We start from the raw sequence: 17,551 nt of genomic DNA on the forward strand, positions 1-17,551 counted from the left end.
TGCTCTATTAAAGCCAGTTTAAGGGTGACAGATCAATCTCACCGGAGTCCAGCTGTGTGTCCATGAAGAGTGACGCGTCTATGGATCAGCCAATCAAATTTAAGGGAAAACACACATCAACTGATCTGAGGTACAGCATTTTTGTTTAGACAGAGAGACCACAGACACACACAAATAACGCATGCCATTTTTATTTTCGTAAATCAACCAAATTGATTCTTGTCTCTATCTCTGCTCTATTAAAGCCAGTTTAAGGGTGACAGATCAATCTCACCGGAGTCCAGCTGTGTGTCCATGAAGAGTGACGCGTCTATGGATCAGCCAATGAAATTTAAGGGAAAACACACATCAACTGATCTGAGGTACAGCATTTTTGTTTAGACAGAGAGACCACAGACACACACAAATAACGCATGCCATTTTTATTTTCATAAATCAACCAAATTGATTCTTGTCTCTATCTCTATTCTATTAAAGTCAGTTTAAGGGTGACAGATCAATCTCACCGGAGTCCAGCTGTGTGTCCATGAAGAGTGACACTTCTATGAACAGGCCTTTAAACCTTAAGAGAAAACACACATCAACTGATCTGAGGTACATCATTTCATAGATAGATAGATAGATAGTTCTCTATGTGAGATTTATTTTCATGTAAAATCATCTATAGGGTCATTCTGTGTCAAATCAACCAAATTTCAGAAGTTTACGTTTTGTAGAGGACAGTCAAAATTGCAATTTTCAATTATCGTTTTATACGAATGAATAAAGGTACATTTCTAGTTTCAACATTATTTGTTCTTCAGACATTCCTCTTTCAATACAAGTATTAGCTCTATGCAAAGTGACCCACATTTGGTTAAATTCAAGAATCTGCATATGGAGCCGCATTGAGCTCCTGTTTACTCCTGGTATTAAGATGCGTTTTGGTCGATCGGATCATAAGTAGACGAGGGAGACAAAGGGAGACAAATTCCTGTTTACACCTGGTCTTTTAATCCGTCTCTTTTGTCCACTTTCAACCACTTCTGTCCTGATTTCTTTGAGGGGAGGGTCTATGTGTGGGTAAATGAATGGGCTATTTCAGATCTTTCAATCTAATGGACGAAATAAGCTTGTGCAATTTACATATGAATGCGAAAGGAGACAATGGATTAACACACGGAGAGCATCAGCTTTCGTTTCTGCTCTGAAGCCGCAAGATCAGCTGAGTGCTGTGAGTGTGTGTTAGAAATCTGGAACGGTGAGAGAACATTGTGCTTGATACATTTTTCATCTTCAACTCAAACTTGTGTCTCCAGCCAGCAAAGTTTATATCCTATCTGGCAAGAGCGCTTAATATAATCTTTATGCATTACATCAGTAGACGGACAGAAGACAGTCTTTTGTGGCTGTTCAACAGCATTCGACCACATGAGCGTTTACACTATGAAAGCTATCCGGTCGAATGCGTTTTCCACTACCTTTGGAAGTAGTCAAAAGTGGACAAGCTCAAAACGTTTTAGACCCTGTTACCACCTGTATTTAACGTTGTCCACTTGTGATCTGATTGACGAAAATGCTTCTTAATACAAGGTGTAAACAGGACCTGAGATCCTCATATCTCTGGAATTGAACAAGAGTGAAGTGAAGATGCCAAAAGAACATGTTGTTAAGAACTGAAGTCTAAATGGATATTAAGATATCTTTAATACTTCTTTAGTTACAGACATGCAAACTTTGGAAAAATAAACATGAAACATCTTGAAACATGAAACAAAATAAACATGAAACATCAACAAATTTATGAAACATCTTGCAGCACGGATGTACCTAATACAAACGAATACAAAATAAATGTCATTTGTTTGTGTTAAATAAGAGGTGGTCTGGTGCTGAAATGTGGTGTTTTTGAACTCATGCTGAATGTTCGTTGCCGCTCTTATCAGTCTCAAAACGTTATCAATCTCAAAGTTTTCACACAGACAAACATTTCAATTCAGTTCAAATTAGCTTTATTGGCATGACTGTGTAGGACAGCACAATATTGCCAAAGCAATAGACATATACAAACATAGATAAATAAAATGGGGGGAAAAAATAAAATAAACATGTTTCCATATTATACATAAATATAACACAATTAACAGACACACACACACACACACACACACACACACACACACACACACACACACACACAAAGTACTATAAGTACAGAGAGCAGTTTAAAGGAACACGCCGACTTTTTGGGGCTTTAGCTTATTCACCGTATCCCCCAGAGTTAGATAAAGTCCATATACCCTTTTCATCTCCGTGCGTGCCGTAACTCTGTCTGACGCACCCACCGCTAGCCTAGCTTAGCACAAAGACTGGAGGTAAACGGCTCCAGCTAGCATACTGCTCCCAATAAGTGAAAATATAATGCCAACATTTTCCTATTTACATGTTGTGATTTGTATGCTCGATGGTGTTTTAAGCCCCCAATGGCTCCTTAGAGGCAGCTAACCCTACCCTCAACCTTAAACCTACCCATCCCCTCGCTGCCTGGAAGGCGCTGTTGGGGGCTTAAAACACCAAACACCGATTTGCATAGTCACAGCGTGTACGAATAACAAGGTCACATGAGACACAGCCATCTTCTAACCGTATACATACTGGGAACTATATTCTCAGAAGGCGAAGCACTGCTACTTCTGCGGAGTTATTTACTCCAACTCTGAGCGAACTCTCTGCTCCTCACCACGGGGATTCTCAGGTGTTGCGAGCAAATCACTCCACCCAAGTAGCAGTGCTTCGCCTTCTGAGAATATAGTTCCCAGTATGTATACGGTTAGAAGATGGCTGTGTCTCATGTGACTTTGTTATTTGTCGAGCTGTGACTATACAAATCACAACATGTAAATAGGAAAATGTTGGCGTTATTTTGTCACTTATTGGGAGCAGTGTACTAGCTGGAGCCGTTTACCTCAAGTCTTTGTGCTAAGCTAGGCTAGCGGTGGGTGCGTCAGACAGAGACAGACGGAGATGAAAAGGGTATGTTTGGACTTATCTAACTCTGGGGGATACGGTGAATAAGCTAAAGTCCCAAAAAGTTGGCGTGTTCCTTTAAAGGGTTTATATAGCAAGAATCGATGAAGTCAAATTTTACTAATAGATCTACCAATCTGTGTTGTTTTGATTCCCCTCTACAAAATAGTGAATTATTCATGAATTCTTGTCTCTGTTTTCTCTACTTAATTGTATTGTTTCTGTTCTGTCCATAATTAGTGAACATTTTATGGACACTCGAGGAACATTTAGGGGAAGACACATGTCATATAATCTGAGGTACAATATTTCTGTCATAAGGATATTTTACTATTAGAGATGCACCGATTGATCGGCTGGTGACCGGAATTGGCCGATTTTCACGTGATCGGCCGTGACCGGCGACCGGCCGGTCAGTCTGACAAATACCGATTTTATGCCGGTCAAATGCACTCGGGCGCCGCATGATTAACATCGCGCAACATCAGCATCACACGTGCACGCGGAACACACATGTAGGAAACCTCGTGAATTACGTCCGTTCAGACCGCAAGCGCGTATTTTTTTTCGCCGTGCATGTTAATCACAACGGGAGCAGGAGCAGCGCGTGAGCGTCAAGCAGGAGCGTCGCGAGCAGTGAAGCGCGTGTTTCGGCGCCGAGTCTATTTGCTGCACTGCTCACGCTCAATTAAAGGGAAAGCACACTTTTGATGGACAAAATAGCCTAAATAGGGTTTCACAAAATGTGCCCAAAATGCACAGAATGTGCGTGTTTTAACAAGAACTGGAGTAGGCAATGTCAGAAAAGAAAACGAAGAACAATATTTATAGAAAATGTACCCATTTAAACTTGTTTTATTATTCAGTTTGTACAAGTGATTGCAATAGGCCTGTGTGTGTGTGCTTTGAGAAATATCTTTATACTGCAAGGCTATATTTATTAAATTTTTTATTTATATATTATTTTATCGCCATTCCTGTTTTCATACAGACGTTTAGTTTGCTAAATACATGTATAAAAAAATTATTGGATATTGAATGTGAAAAGAAAATGGTTCTTCCATAACACTGCACTTTAGATGTGTGCGAATTACCCACACCTGGAGTAATTTATATAGTTCTATTTTATAGCATTTATCTGTTCAAAAAAATATGTACTATGCAAATTGTAAAATGTTCTATTACAGAAAAGATATAAAATAAATATTTGTGTGTGCTGTAAAGTGGTCAGAAAAAATGAAATCGGAAACGGCTAAAACCGGTATCGGCAGGTCAAACTTAATGAAAAATCGGAAATCGGAATCGGCCCAGAAAATTGTAATCGGTGCATCTCTATTTACTATCACTTTTACTTCTTTAACCCTCTGGGGTCTGAGCTGTTTTCTGGGCCCTGGAGGTGTTCTGACATGCTCTGACATTTGTGGTTATTTCTGTTACTTGTGACATTTTCATGGCTAAAGTCTAATTACACTGTATTCAGCACAAACTCTGCTACAATAATATATCAGCAGCATGTATGTAAAAGTTTGTAGTTTTGAGATAATGACATTTATGAGTGGTTTGTGAAAATACAAAAAAAAATTCTCACTGAAATAAGGCCATGAAACCCATACTGATTATTTCTTCACAAGACTTTGTATCACGTAGCCTAGAATATTTGCTCCAAAATTATGTGAAAATCACCCTGACTGCTCATTCAGATAAGACAATATATTGATTTAAAAAATGTACGACGTGTTTTGTGTGAGAAAGCTTTATGCGGGAGCTCATTAATATGTAAGCTTTTCACACCTGACAAAGACAAAGACCCTCCCCTAACGGCCCTATTAGGAGCTATCAGGCCCTGTCATTCTGAACAACCTTGCACAAAGAATGAGGAGATTTAAAAAATATTGGCTTTTATATTGTTTGGATTTATTTAAAATAAAGGCATGCACGATTTTGGGAATCAATTTTAGATTTTTCTGGTTCAAATTGCTTTTTAAAATTCACAGAATACACACACACAAATGTTTCCAACAATATATAATATAATGAACACCAGGTTTGTTGTGCCTTGTAAGCATAGGCTATGTGCAGTGCTGGATAAAATAATAATAACAATAACCTATAGCAGCCTATAAATCTTCCAAAAGATTTCAGTAACAACTAAGCTAGAGAAAAATATATTGATTATCATGTTACTTCAAATGTTTCCATTCGTTATGATGATATGAAATGAGATAATAGTAAAAACATGAAACCGTTTGGTGCGTTTTGCTTTTCAAAATATGATACATTCAAACGCGATCGCGCTCAAATATAAAACATTACCATATACATATCTACGTTTGAGCAGATATCCAGAAACACAGTAACAGTAAACACGGGTCTAAATATTATAATTTTCACCATATATCTAGCAACAGTTCAACTGCAATGTGAAATTTATGCAACAATAACAAACTAATATGTAAGAATTTCTTACCTTACATCTTTCTTGTCTTCAAATCGCGTTCTTCTTCTTCTGAGGTAAATCCAATGTAAGCTCACAGCGCGTCTTTCAAACTCGACGAAAAGCAGACACTGATGAAGTGTTTTGGTGTTTTGTGTTTGAGGTAACGAGCGCGTTCGAGTTCCATGTGGAGATTTGCATGTGAATCACTTTTGCGCGAGTGGGCGTGGTCGAATTAAAAATAATTAGCAAGAGTTTTGTTTCAGTTTATAGACGTGCTCAAGAAAAATTGTTCACCGCGACGGAGAGGCAGAACGCACACCCTGTTTATTTTCTTTATTTTACAAAAGCACAATGTTTTGATTTGATTGTAAGTGGACACATACAAAAATAGAAATATCACAGATTCTTTTTTTATATTCCTTTTTTTTATATGACCATAAATGACGGAGTAATTTAAGTTTATAGTGCTACAATGTGAAGAAAATCCAGCAAAACGCGCGGGCGCGTTTGCCGACCTCAGAGGGTTAATTTATGTTGTAATCTAATAATTTATTCTTTCAGTCATGATTCTCAACTGGTCCAAAACACATTTAAATCAGATCTGCTGAAGAAGTTTCAGTGTCTGTATGAAGGAACAGCAAAGCGGGGAAATCCAACACTCCTGAATGAGATCTACACAGAGCTCTACATCACAGAGAGTGAAAGTGGAGAGATCAATAAAGAGCATGAGGTGAGACAGATTGAGACACAATCCAGGAGAGCAGCAACAGAGGACACACCAATCAAATGCAATGACATCTTTAGACCTTTACCTGGACAAGACAAACCCATCAGAACTGTGCTGACAAAGGGAGTCGCTGGCATTGGAAAAACAGTCTCTGTGCAGAAGTTCATTGTGGACTGGGCTGAAGGCAAAGAGAATCAGGACGTCCAGCTCATATTTCCACTTCCTTTCAGAGAGCTCAACTTGATGAAGGACAAAACACTCAGTCTTTCACAACTTCTTCATGGCTTTTTCCCTAAAACAAAAGAAATGGAAATATCCAGTGATGAATATAAAGTGTTGTTCATCTTTGATGGTCTGGATGAGTGTCGTCTCTCTCTGAACTTTAAGAGCAAAGTGAAACTGTGTAATATATGTGAATCAGCCTCAGTGGACGAGCTGCTGATGAACCTCATTGAGGGGAATCTGCTTCCCTCTGCTCTCATCTGGATCACCTCCAGACCAGCAGCAGCGGATCTCGTCCCCTCTGAGTGTGTCCATCGAGTGACAGAGGTACGAGGCTTCAATGAGCCACAGAAGGAGGAATACTTCAGGAAGAGAATCAGTAAAAAGAGATTGTCTAAAAGAATCATCACACACCTTAAGTCCTCGAGGAGCCTCCACATCATGTGCCACATCCCAGTGTTCTGCTGGATCTCAGCCACTGTTCTAGAGAAGATGTTGAGTGAAGCAGAGAGAGGAGAGATTCCCAAGACTCTCACTCAAATGTACACACACTTCCTGATCATTCAGACCAACATCAAACATGATAAGGACTATGAGAAGAGAGTGAAAGATGAAGACATGATTCTCAAACTGGGGAAACTGGCTTTCCAACATCTTGTGAAAGGCAACCTGATCTTCTATGAGGAAGACCTGAGAGAGTGTGGCATTGATGTGACAGAAGCATCAGTGTACTCAGGATTGTGCACTCAGATCTTCAGAGAGGAGTTGGGCTTGTATCAGGGGAAAGTCTTCTGCTTTGTTCATCTGAGCATCCAGGAACATCTAGCAGCACTATATGTGCACATCTCCTGTACAAACAACTGTATAAATGCATATTGGAAGAGATTTAATCCATTACCAGGTCTGCATCAGATAGCTGTGGATGAGGCTTTACAGAGTAAGAATGGACATCTGGACCTTTTCCTGCGTTTCCTTCTGGGTCTCTCATTGGAGTCCAATCAGACTCTCTTACGAGTACTACTGACACAGACTGGAAGCTGCTCCTACAACAAAGAGGAAACAGTTCAGTACATCAAACAGAAGATCAGGGAGAATCGCTCTCCAGAGAGATCCATCAATCTGTTCTACTGTCTGAATGAACTGGGTGATGATTCTCTGATGCAGGAGATCCAACGTTATCTGAAATCTGGAAAAATAGGAGAAACCAAACTCTCCTCTTCACAGTGGTCAGCTCTGGTTTATGTGTTGCTGACATCAGAGCAGAAGACGGATGTTTTTGATCTAAGCCAGTTTATTGGAGCACAAAATACAGCAGTTGAAGTTCTTCAGAAGCTGTTGCCTGTGGTTAAAGAATCCAGATCAGTTCAGTAAGTCACACTGACAACAATCTCTACACTGATAAAAAATGATAATGTTTATGATTTTAGCATGTGCTTTTGTTGCCAAGCAATACTGTAAAAGGAGCAATTCATATATATCATATAATTTAAATCAGTGTTTCCTGAACTGAGAGACTGAAGAGTGTCATTGTTCTCTACAGGTTGAGGGATTGTTGTGTTACAGATGAAGGTTGTGCTGCTCTGACTTCAGCTCTGAGATCAAACCCCTCACACCTGAGAGAACTGGATCTGTCATGGAATAAAGTAGAAGATTCAGGAGTCAAGCAGCTTTCTGATCTACTGAGGGATCCTCACTGTAAACTGGAGATACTGTGGTAAGATTTTATAAAAGTATTATTCTCCTGTGGCAAATAATGAATGATATAAAATAAAATATACAGTTGTGGTCAGAATTAATGGCACCCCTGGTAAATATGATCAAAAATGGCTGTAAAAAAAATAAATCTGCATTGTTTATCCTTTTGATCTTTCATTCAAGAAATTTGCATCTATCCTAAAATCTAACCTTCCATTGAAGTAAAAGAATTGAAAGTGGGGGGTAAATCACATTATAAAATAAATGCTTTTCTCCAAAACACGCTGGCCATAATTATTGGCTCCCTGTTATTAACCTGTTAAGCTGCACCAGTGCGTCGGCGCACTGAAGCATTTTTTTATTTATTTAGTTCAAAGTTACTATCAGATTAAATGTTTTACCTTGACAAACTATACATCATTAAAAAGATATAAGATTCAAGTTTCAGTATTTGACAACTATTGTATTCTGAGAAACTTATAGTGACAGTTATGTCTTAATTTGTGTCAGGAGTTATGAAATGAAAAAATGCGTTGATCCCTTTAATATGAATTATGAGCGTCAGCTGGTCCATTCATAAAAAAAAAACTCCGTGCTGTTGTCATGACAGTGCTATACAAAACAACGTCCCTCAGGGCTTTTAGCTCAAAAATGTGCAGACTTGGAGAAATATTGATATATTCTCATAGATTTACATCATATTTCTATAGACAGGAATAATATTTCTTGAATTTATACCCAAATGCGTCGATGTAATCATTATGAGCGCTTCTTACTGAGATGTGCTGTGTTTTCAATTCATACCAATAGCCTGAGGGCGCTATATGCACAATAATACTCCATATATGGAACATGAAGAAGAGACATAATCATGTGACCTTCAAGGACGTCACTGATAGCAGCTACACACAAAGCTAACACAGAGATCGCTGTAATATGCAGATATAGACGTTTTGAAGACAATAAACATGATTGCAAATGATATTTGATATTAGAGTGTTCTTCAAGCAATGCCAGGTATTTTTATAATAATAGATTACATTTATAATGTAATGCTAATCGATATAGACTTTATCATCGTGCATACTATAAATAATATATTTTCTTTCTGATTTTTTTTTTATCTGAAGCCAAATTAGATCACAGAAGATTATTTAAAACACTCGACTTGAGTTATGAAATAAGTTTGAAGCACAAACATAGTTTTAATCTCATAAATGGTCGTGTATTGATGGTGTGCTAAGCTAACATGCTAGCTAGCTCAGGTGCACCTGTCACCTAGAAGTTATTCTTTTATGGGGTTTTTTCTAAATAGTCATGCTTTTCTGAAATGTTTTAGTGCATTTGATACAGTTTCAAATGTAAGTGAGAACTTTGATAAAATAAATTAGGGACTGAAACCCCATGAATAGCCTGTGAATAGCCAGTCGTTAGTAACTATAATGCAGACAAAAGATATGCATATTTAGATCCATAACCAGGCTGGAGGTGTGTGAATGTGTACTGGGGAGACTGAGACTGAATGGGGCTCGTTTGCACCACAAAACAATAGAGACAATAGACTGAATAGATGACTTAGATGATGACTAAACATCAGTAGCATTTTTAGAGTCTAATCAAAATAAAGTAATTTGACATGATCTTGAAAAACATTTAACTAAATACAGAGTTTTAGACTCATCATTTTCAGATTTTAAATATAACATGGTCACACATATGGCTTTAGCTGCAGTGCATTTCTAGATTGCTCCAGGGCCCACTTCAATTTTATTTTCATGAATATGTTTCATAAAAATAAATTTCTAATAACTTTACAAAACTTTGAAGCTATTTTAAAAAAATATTTTCATTATGACAATAATTAATTCTACATTTACAATAAACTACCAGGTGTCAGCTTTCAAATGAGATCATACTTGTGCTTTTAGTGCAAAGGGTTCATGAACTGTATGTGTTTCAGTTTGGGTATGTCATTTCTGGGGATTTTTCAAAAGTGGCGTTGCAGCTTAACAGGTTAAATACTTTTTGCAACCTCCTTTAGCCAAGATAACAGATCTTCTGTACAGAGGACAGTTTTCTTCTATAATGCCTGATGAGTTTGGAGAATAACTGACAAGAAATCAGAGACCATTCCTCCTTACAGAATCTCTCCAGATCCTTCAGATTCACAAGTTCGTGTTGGTGCTTCTTCTGTTCAGTTCACCCCACTCATTTTCTATAGGGTTCAGTTTAGGGGACTGGGACGGTTATGGCAGAAGCTTCATTTTGTGCTCAGTTACCCATTTTTGTGTTGATTTTAATGTTTGTTTCTGATCGTTGTCCCGATGGAAGATCCAACCACAGCCCATTATAAGATTTCTAGAAGTGGCAGTCAGGTCTTGATTTTTTTATCTGTTGGTATTTGCTAGAATCCATAATACCATGTATCTGAACAAGATGTCCAGGACCTCCAGCAAAAAAATAAGCCCACAACATATAAGATCCAGCAGTATATTTAACCGTAGGCATGGGGTACTTTTTTTCCCTGTTTGCACCAAACAAATCTGGTGGGTTTGCTGCCAAAAAGCCCATTTTTTGTTTCATCTGACCATAGAATCCGGTCCCTTTTGAAGTTCCAGTCGTGTCTGACAACTGAATATGCTGGAGTTCATTTTTGGAGGAGCGAGGAGGATTTTTCTTGAAACCCTCCCAAACAACATGTGGTTGTGTAGGGGTTGTTTGAAAAAAAAAAAAAGTAGGCTTTCTGACCCCCAAGACTTAAGTAATCTCTGCAATTCTCCATCTGTGATCCTTGGAGAGTCTTTGGCCACTCAAACTTTCCTCCTCACCGTGCATTAAGACAATATAGACACACGTCCTCTTCCTGGCAGATTCGTAAAATCTTTAGTTGATTGGAACTTCTTAATTATTGCCCTGATGGTCAAAATGGGGATTTTCAATTCTTAAGCTATTTTCTTACACCCACTTTCTGTTTTGTGATGCTCAACAATCTTTTGCTGCACATCAGAACTATATTCTTTGGTTTTACTCATTGTGATGGATGATTAAAGAAATTTGGCCTTTGTGTATTCATCATATTTAAACTCCTGTGAAACAAGAAGTCATAGCTAGACAATTTCATGTTCCTAGTCACCCTGGTGTGCTAAATAAAGGTAAATATTAATGGGAATATACTTCAGAGATATTTTACTCGTAAAAAATTCTAGGGGTGCCAATTATTGTGGCCGACGTGTTTTGGAGAAAAACATTTATTTCATAATGTGATTTCCTCCCCACTTTTAATTATTTTACTTCAATGAAAGGTTAGATTTTTGTGAATTTTTTGAATGAAAGATCAAAAGGATAAACAATGCAGATTTATTTTTTTACAGCCATTTTTGATCATATTTACCAGGGGTGCCATTCATTCTGACCACCATTGTATACAAATTTTTTACCATCAAGTAACTGAAAAGGATGTTTCATCTTCATTAGATTCTTTCCAAAGCTTCTGAGGTCATTTTACTTTTGATCGTTTTTGAAAGTTATAAACATGATTGGATGATGTGAAGAGGTGACAACTGCTATCATATAAAAATCTGTTGAGGAGAAATTCATATAAATCATATAATTTATATCAGTGTTTCCTGAACTGAGAGACTGAAGAGTGTCATTGTTCTCTACAGGTTGAGTGATTGTGGTGTTACAGATGAAGGTTGTGCTGCTCTGACTTCAGCTCTGAGATCAAACCCCTCACACCTGAGACAACTGGATCTGTCATTAAATAAACTAGGAGCATCAGGGATGAATCTGCTCTCTGATCTACTCAAGGATCCTCACTGTAAACTGGAGATTCTGGGGTAAGATTGTATAAATATGTTATTTTTCTTCTCATTTTGTTTTTGTTTTTACTTACTAATACTGTCAGGTCAAACTGGAGGAAATATAAATTAATTATAAATAAATTATTAACAAATAAAAAATAAATAAAGACAAAACAGAAATAGTAGAGGGGCGGATAACAGTAAAAAAAAGAGTTTGCGTGTATGAGACGAGTCGGACACAAACGTTCAATACATCGTATTTGTATTTGGCAGCCAGTGAGATATTTAACCCTCTGAGGTCGAGAAACGCGCCGACGCGTTTTGCTGGATTTTTTTCACATAGCAGCAACATAAACTTAAATTACTCCGTCATTTATGGTTATACAGAAAAAAGAAATATAAAAAAATAATCTGTGATATTTCTACTTTTGTATGTGTCCACTTACAATCAAATCAAAACATTGTGCTTTTGTAAAATAAAGAAAATAAACAGGGTGTGCGTTCTGCCTCTCCGTCGCTGTGAACTTTTTTTTCTTGAGCACGTCTATAAACTGAAACAAAACTCAGCGAAAACTTCTCACACATTTATGAGCCATATACCTTTATACACATTTAAGTGTGTACTTTTAAATGATCGGATTCAAACTGAAAACAAATATTCTCTGTTTAAGTAATTTGTATAAAACCAACAGGATGTCCAGCTTCTCAAACGCTTGCTAATTACTTTTTAATTCGACACGCCCACTCGCGCAAAAGAGATTCACATGCAAATCTCCACATGGAACGCGAACGCCCTCGTTACCTCAAACACAAAACACCAAAACACTTCACAAGTCTCTGCTTTTCGTCGAGTTTGGAAGACACGTCTGAGCTTATATTGGATTTACCTCAGAAGAAGAAGAACGTGATTTGAAGACAAGAAAGATGTAAGGTAAGAAAATCTTACTTATTAGTTTATGGTATTGTTGCATAAACTTCACATTGCAGTTGAACTGTTGCTAGATATATGGTGAATATTATACTATTTAGACCCGTGTTTCCTGTTAAATACTGTTTGTGGATATCTGCTCAAACATAGATGTGTATAACCATAATGTTTATTATTTTGGAGCGCGATGGCGTTTGAATGTATCATATTTTGGAGCGCGCTGTGGGTTTGAGTATCATATTTTGGAGCGCGCTGTGCGTTTGAATGTATCATATTTTGGAGCGCGCTGTGGGTTTGAGTATCATATTTTGGAGCGCTGTGGGTTTGAATGTATCATATTTTGGAGCGCGATTGCGTTTGAAAGGAAAAATGCACCAAACATTAGGCTTTATGTTTTTACTATTATCTCATTTCATATCATCATAACGAATGGAAACATTTGAAGTAACATATGATAATCAATATATTTTTCTCTAGCGTAGTTGTTCTTGAAATCTTTTGCAAGATTTAATTTATTGTTATTATTATTTTATGCAGCACTGCATAGCCTATGCCTACAAGGCACAACAAACCTGGTGTTCATTATATATTGTTGGAAACGTGTGTGTGTATTCTGTGAATTTTAAAAAGAAATTTTAACCAGAAAAATCTAAAATCTATTCCCAAAATCGTGCAGCCCTATAGTTTCTCTTGATATCAGTATGTTCACAGTTTTTTCTTTTTCTTTTTCTTTCAGGGACCAGATGCAACTGAGTCCTGCTGACTTCAACATTCACATGAGTCTCTGTACATGAACATGGTAAAGTGAAAATCAAACACCTTGGAAATTAAAGGTATGTACAATGTTTTTAGGAATGGCACAAAGGTCTCTGTCTTTGGATCATTGTTTTCAATGTGCTCTTTTGTCATTTGTATTTTTGGATTGTGTTGTGTTGTAAATAAATCCAAACAATCTAAAAGCCATTCTTTTTTAAATCTCCTCATTCTTTGTGCAAGGTTGCTCTGAATGACAGGGCCTGATCGCTCCTAATAGGGCAGTTAGGGGAGTGTCTTTGTCTTTCTCAGGTGTGAAAAGCTTACATATGCATGAGATGATCACGCCTCTTCGCATATGGCTTTGTCACACAAAACACGTCTTAGACATTTTTAATCAATATATTGTCTTATCTGAATGAGCAGTCAGGGTGATTTTCACATAGTTTTGGAGCAAATATTCTAGGCTATGTCATACAATTTTCAAAAGTCTTGTGAAGAAATAATCAGTATGGGTTTCATGGCCTTATTTCAGTGAGAATTTTCTTTTGTATTTTCACAAACCACGCATTGTATGATATAAATGTCATTATCTCAAAACTACAAACTTTTACATACATGCTGCTGATATATTATTGAAGCAGAGTTTGTGCTGAATACAGTGTAATTAGACTTTAGCCATGAAAATATCACTAGTAACAGAAAAAAACACAAATGTCAGAGCATGTCAGAACACCTCCAGCGCCCAGAAAACAGCTCAGACCTCAGAGGGTTAATAAATAGTTTTGCTTCTGTGAATTGAAGCGAATGACACTAGTGTAGCGGCAGAAGCCGAATTTGTTTGTGACGCAGCATATCCGTGATGTATTTTCTGTAACTGCTTATTACGTGACTATTACAAGCTAAATTTAGTTGTGTAGTAAATATCAATGTTATTAAGTTACTGGTGTATTGATTTGTGTACCTTTGTTTGTATTTCGATTTAATCGTGACAGAGAGTGACGATTGTGATAAAGGGCCCTATCTTGCACCCAGCGCAATTGACTTTGTACACCGACATATATATCATTCCTATTTTGCACCCAACGCACAGCAGACTTTTCCCTCCACAGACGCACGTCTGTAAATTAGGGAATGAACTTGCGCTCCCTGGGGCGGTTCAGCGAAAAGAGGAGGCGTGTTCCGGCGCAAACGTTCCATGGTGCTATTTTGCAGTTTCAGAAAACAATTCTGCCACAGACCAGGAAAAACCTAGTCTAAAGTCAGTGGCACGATATTCAGATGCTATTTTAAGGGCGCATGCTTGGCCATAATGTAGCGTGTACACAACGCGCATACACTTTGCTTCTCTCATATACACAGATGCAGCAGTTCCCATTTTTGCAAACCATACATAATTACAAGGAAAAATATTACCACACAAGGGAAATCATTGTGGTGTCCATGAAGGTGTGGAAAATAGGCATTTAAATCTAACTTACACATTTACCCATATTATTATACGCCTGTTTAACCGAAGCTAATTTGGGTGGGTTTTTCCCATCCCCATACAATGTCACTTCTCTGTCTTTTACAGCCCTAACGCGAATGTTGGTCTCCTCGGCTGTGAACCGCTCCTGGCGTGTGCCTGGCAAATCCGCCATCATAATAGCAAGCCGCCATGGAACAAGCAAGCCTGTTTTTAAAGGGAATGTGAGACGATGCTCTGATTGGTTTATTGCACGTTACGCCCCAACCACACCTATGAATAATGTAGCTATTTCAGACCAATCCATTTCAGATTTGCGTGGGGCGCAAGAGTAATTTATCCCGCCTATTCTGTTCTGACCAATTGCGTAGCTTAAGCAAAGGCTTAACAGATAGCGTACAACTTGAAAAAAGAACTCCAGAAAGCAGTCTTCATAACTTTAGTGACTTTACTGGTGATTCGCTTCTCAATATTTTTTCTGTAAAACTACAAACAAGAAGAAAAATATGTATGAACATTATGTTCACATTTACATACACATATCCAGCTTAACATTACGGTTTGTACATAGTTCCTTTCACATAATTTTTAAGTAATAAACACAGAGAAATTATATTCAAATGAGATTACGTACAAACAGAAGAGAAATTAGAATGTACCGACGCTACAACATTGCACGTTACCAATAACACAAATCAAGTGTGCTTATAACAAAAATATAGCAATAATCTCTGTTCTAAAAATTCTTAAACACTTTAAATCACTAATTAGTGAAAAATATTGCACTTACAGACATATATTTCCAAGGTTTAAATCGATGGAATCAAAAGCCGATAGAAACTGCGTGCCCGTTGTTCTTGACTGCGTTCACTGAGGGAAATCGAAAGTGAACTACAGATGGTGGACAACCAGAATGAGACTTTTACCGCCGCCGTTCCCGCGGCGGCAAAATTGGGATGTGTATTTGCTGCCTTTTACCGCTGAGTGGCGCTGTAATCACAGACTTTGAAAAGTGTCAGTTTATTCTCTTTATGACGTAATCTGCCGCGGCAGTAATCTGAGCTGAGGTCACAGATAAATTCAAGATAAATATTGTGGTTAAACGAATTCAAATTCATTAAATTTAAAAAAAGTAGACACACGTTAACATTGTGTGCCCAGTTTTTCTATAATTTAGAAAGGCTATGTCAATAGGTTACTTGTCATTTACTTCGTGTTATTTTAATGTGTTTGTAGATTTATTAACTGAAACATAACAGTGAAATAAATTAAAATAATTTACCGTAAAATTAAAACATTTTCAGGACTTGCAGTTACTAACCGATGTTAGTCGGTTTAAGCATTCTTTGTTATATTCAGAATTAAATAGGCTTACTTGTTGTTATGATTATCAATTGAATTCTTTAATAAATAATCAACCACAATGCCTATTACTGCCGCAGCAAAAATAAACCAGTCGAATTTCAAAGTCGTTCGCGAAATGACTATACCGGGTGGCGCAAGTGACATGGCAAAACAGCAGCAACTGCGGCATTTTAAAAGGTAAGTTTCCTATCTGTTATATATATATATATATATATATATATATATATATATAGCCTATATATATATATATATATATATATATATATATTTCATTATTTGAACAAAAATGAGACTGATTGAATATGTAAAAATATAAATCTGCTAAATTATTTTTTTTTGTGTGTGTGAATCATTCACGAGATTGAGATGACTGACAGTGATACCCGGCCATAGCAACGGAAGACATTTTTCAAAACAGATCGAACAAATCAGAAAAATACTTTCAATACAGTATTGCTTTCAATTAAAAAATAAACAATGAAAATGTAAAAGAAAATTAATTAAGTTTGAAAACCCATCGCACATTTCAAGGTATGAATAAAGTGTCGGGACAGTTTATTTATTTAAACAGGGTTGCATCGATAGTTTATTCCCTTTGTGATGCAAAATAAGAAACACAGAATCTTATTCTTGCAACATTTTACATTTCTATTGTCAAAGAAATTGCAGCTAAATAAAAAAATTTAAACGGTACAAAACGAAAAAAGTTCAAAGCAACATAAAATAAGAACAGGCGTTTTTCTTTGCCTCTCCTGCGCTGGATATTTTTTTAGTAAGTTTGGTCTCCCTCACTGCAAGCGTGGGTCTTTCTCGAAATTAAGCATTTCAGCGTAAAAAAACACCATACAGCTGATAATACTGTATATGTCGCTGTGTGTCATCCACACAAATCACGAAGAAAAAACTGTAACAAATAGCTTTTGTTCCTTCAAAGATAAAGCATGCCTTGCTGAATTCACCTTACAATAAAACGAGGTCGGTCGCGAATTAAAAAGCTCTGTATCTGCTAAATTGAAATTGTGTGTGGAAAACCTTTAAATACAATCAATAAAACTACAATATTTATAATTAATAAGATATAGGGCCTACATATGGACTTTTGGAGATTTTGAGATTAATCCTTAAAAGAATTTTGCCTTTGCCTGCT

General features: G+C 37.1%; 2 protein-coding genes across 2 annotated transcripts in view; one reads left to right on the forward strand and one right to left on the reverse strand.

The window, feature by feature from the left end:
• Window positions 1-17,551, forward strand: part of LOC309511315 (uncharacterized protein) — a 224,296-nt gene that overhangs the window by 99,509 nt on the left and 107,236 nt on the right. Inside the window, exons 15-16 of the mRNA XM_082186420.1 lie at window positions 7,933-8,106; window positions 11,753-11,926. Coding sequence (XP_082042546.1) covers window positions 7,933-8,106; window positions 11,753-11,926 — 348 coding nt within the window. The remainder of the gene's footprint in view (window positions 1-7,932; window positions 8,107-11,752; window positions 11,927-17,551) is intronic.
• Window positions 1-17,551, reverse strand: part of LOC309511370 (uncharacterized protein) — a 220,937-nt gene that overhangs the window by 99,391 nt on the left and 103,995 nt on the right. The gene's annotated exons all lie outside the window — the stretch shown is intronic.

Source organism: Leuciscus leuciscus, assembly GCF_965113295.1.
Source record: "Leuciscus leuciscus genome assembly, chromosome: 12".
Classification (NCBI taxonomy): domain Eukaryota; kingdom Metazoa; phylum Chordata; class Actinopteri; order Cypriniformes; family Leuciscidae; genus Leuciscus; species Leuciscus leuciscus.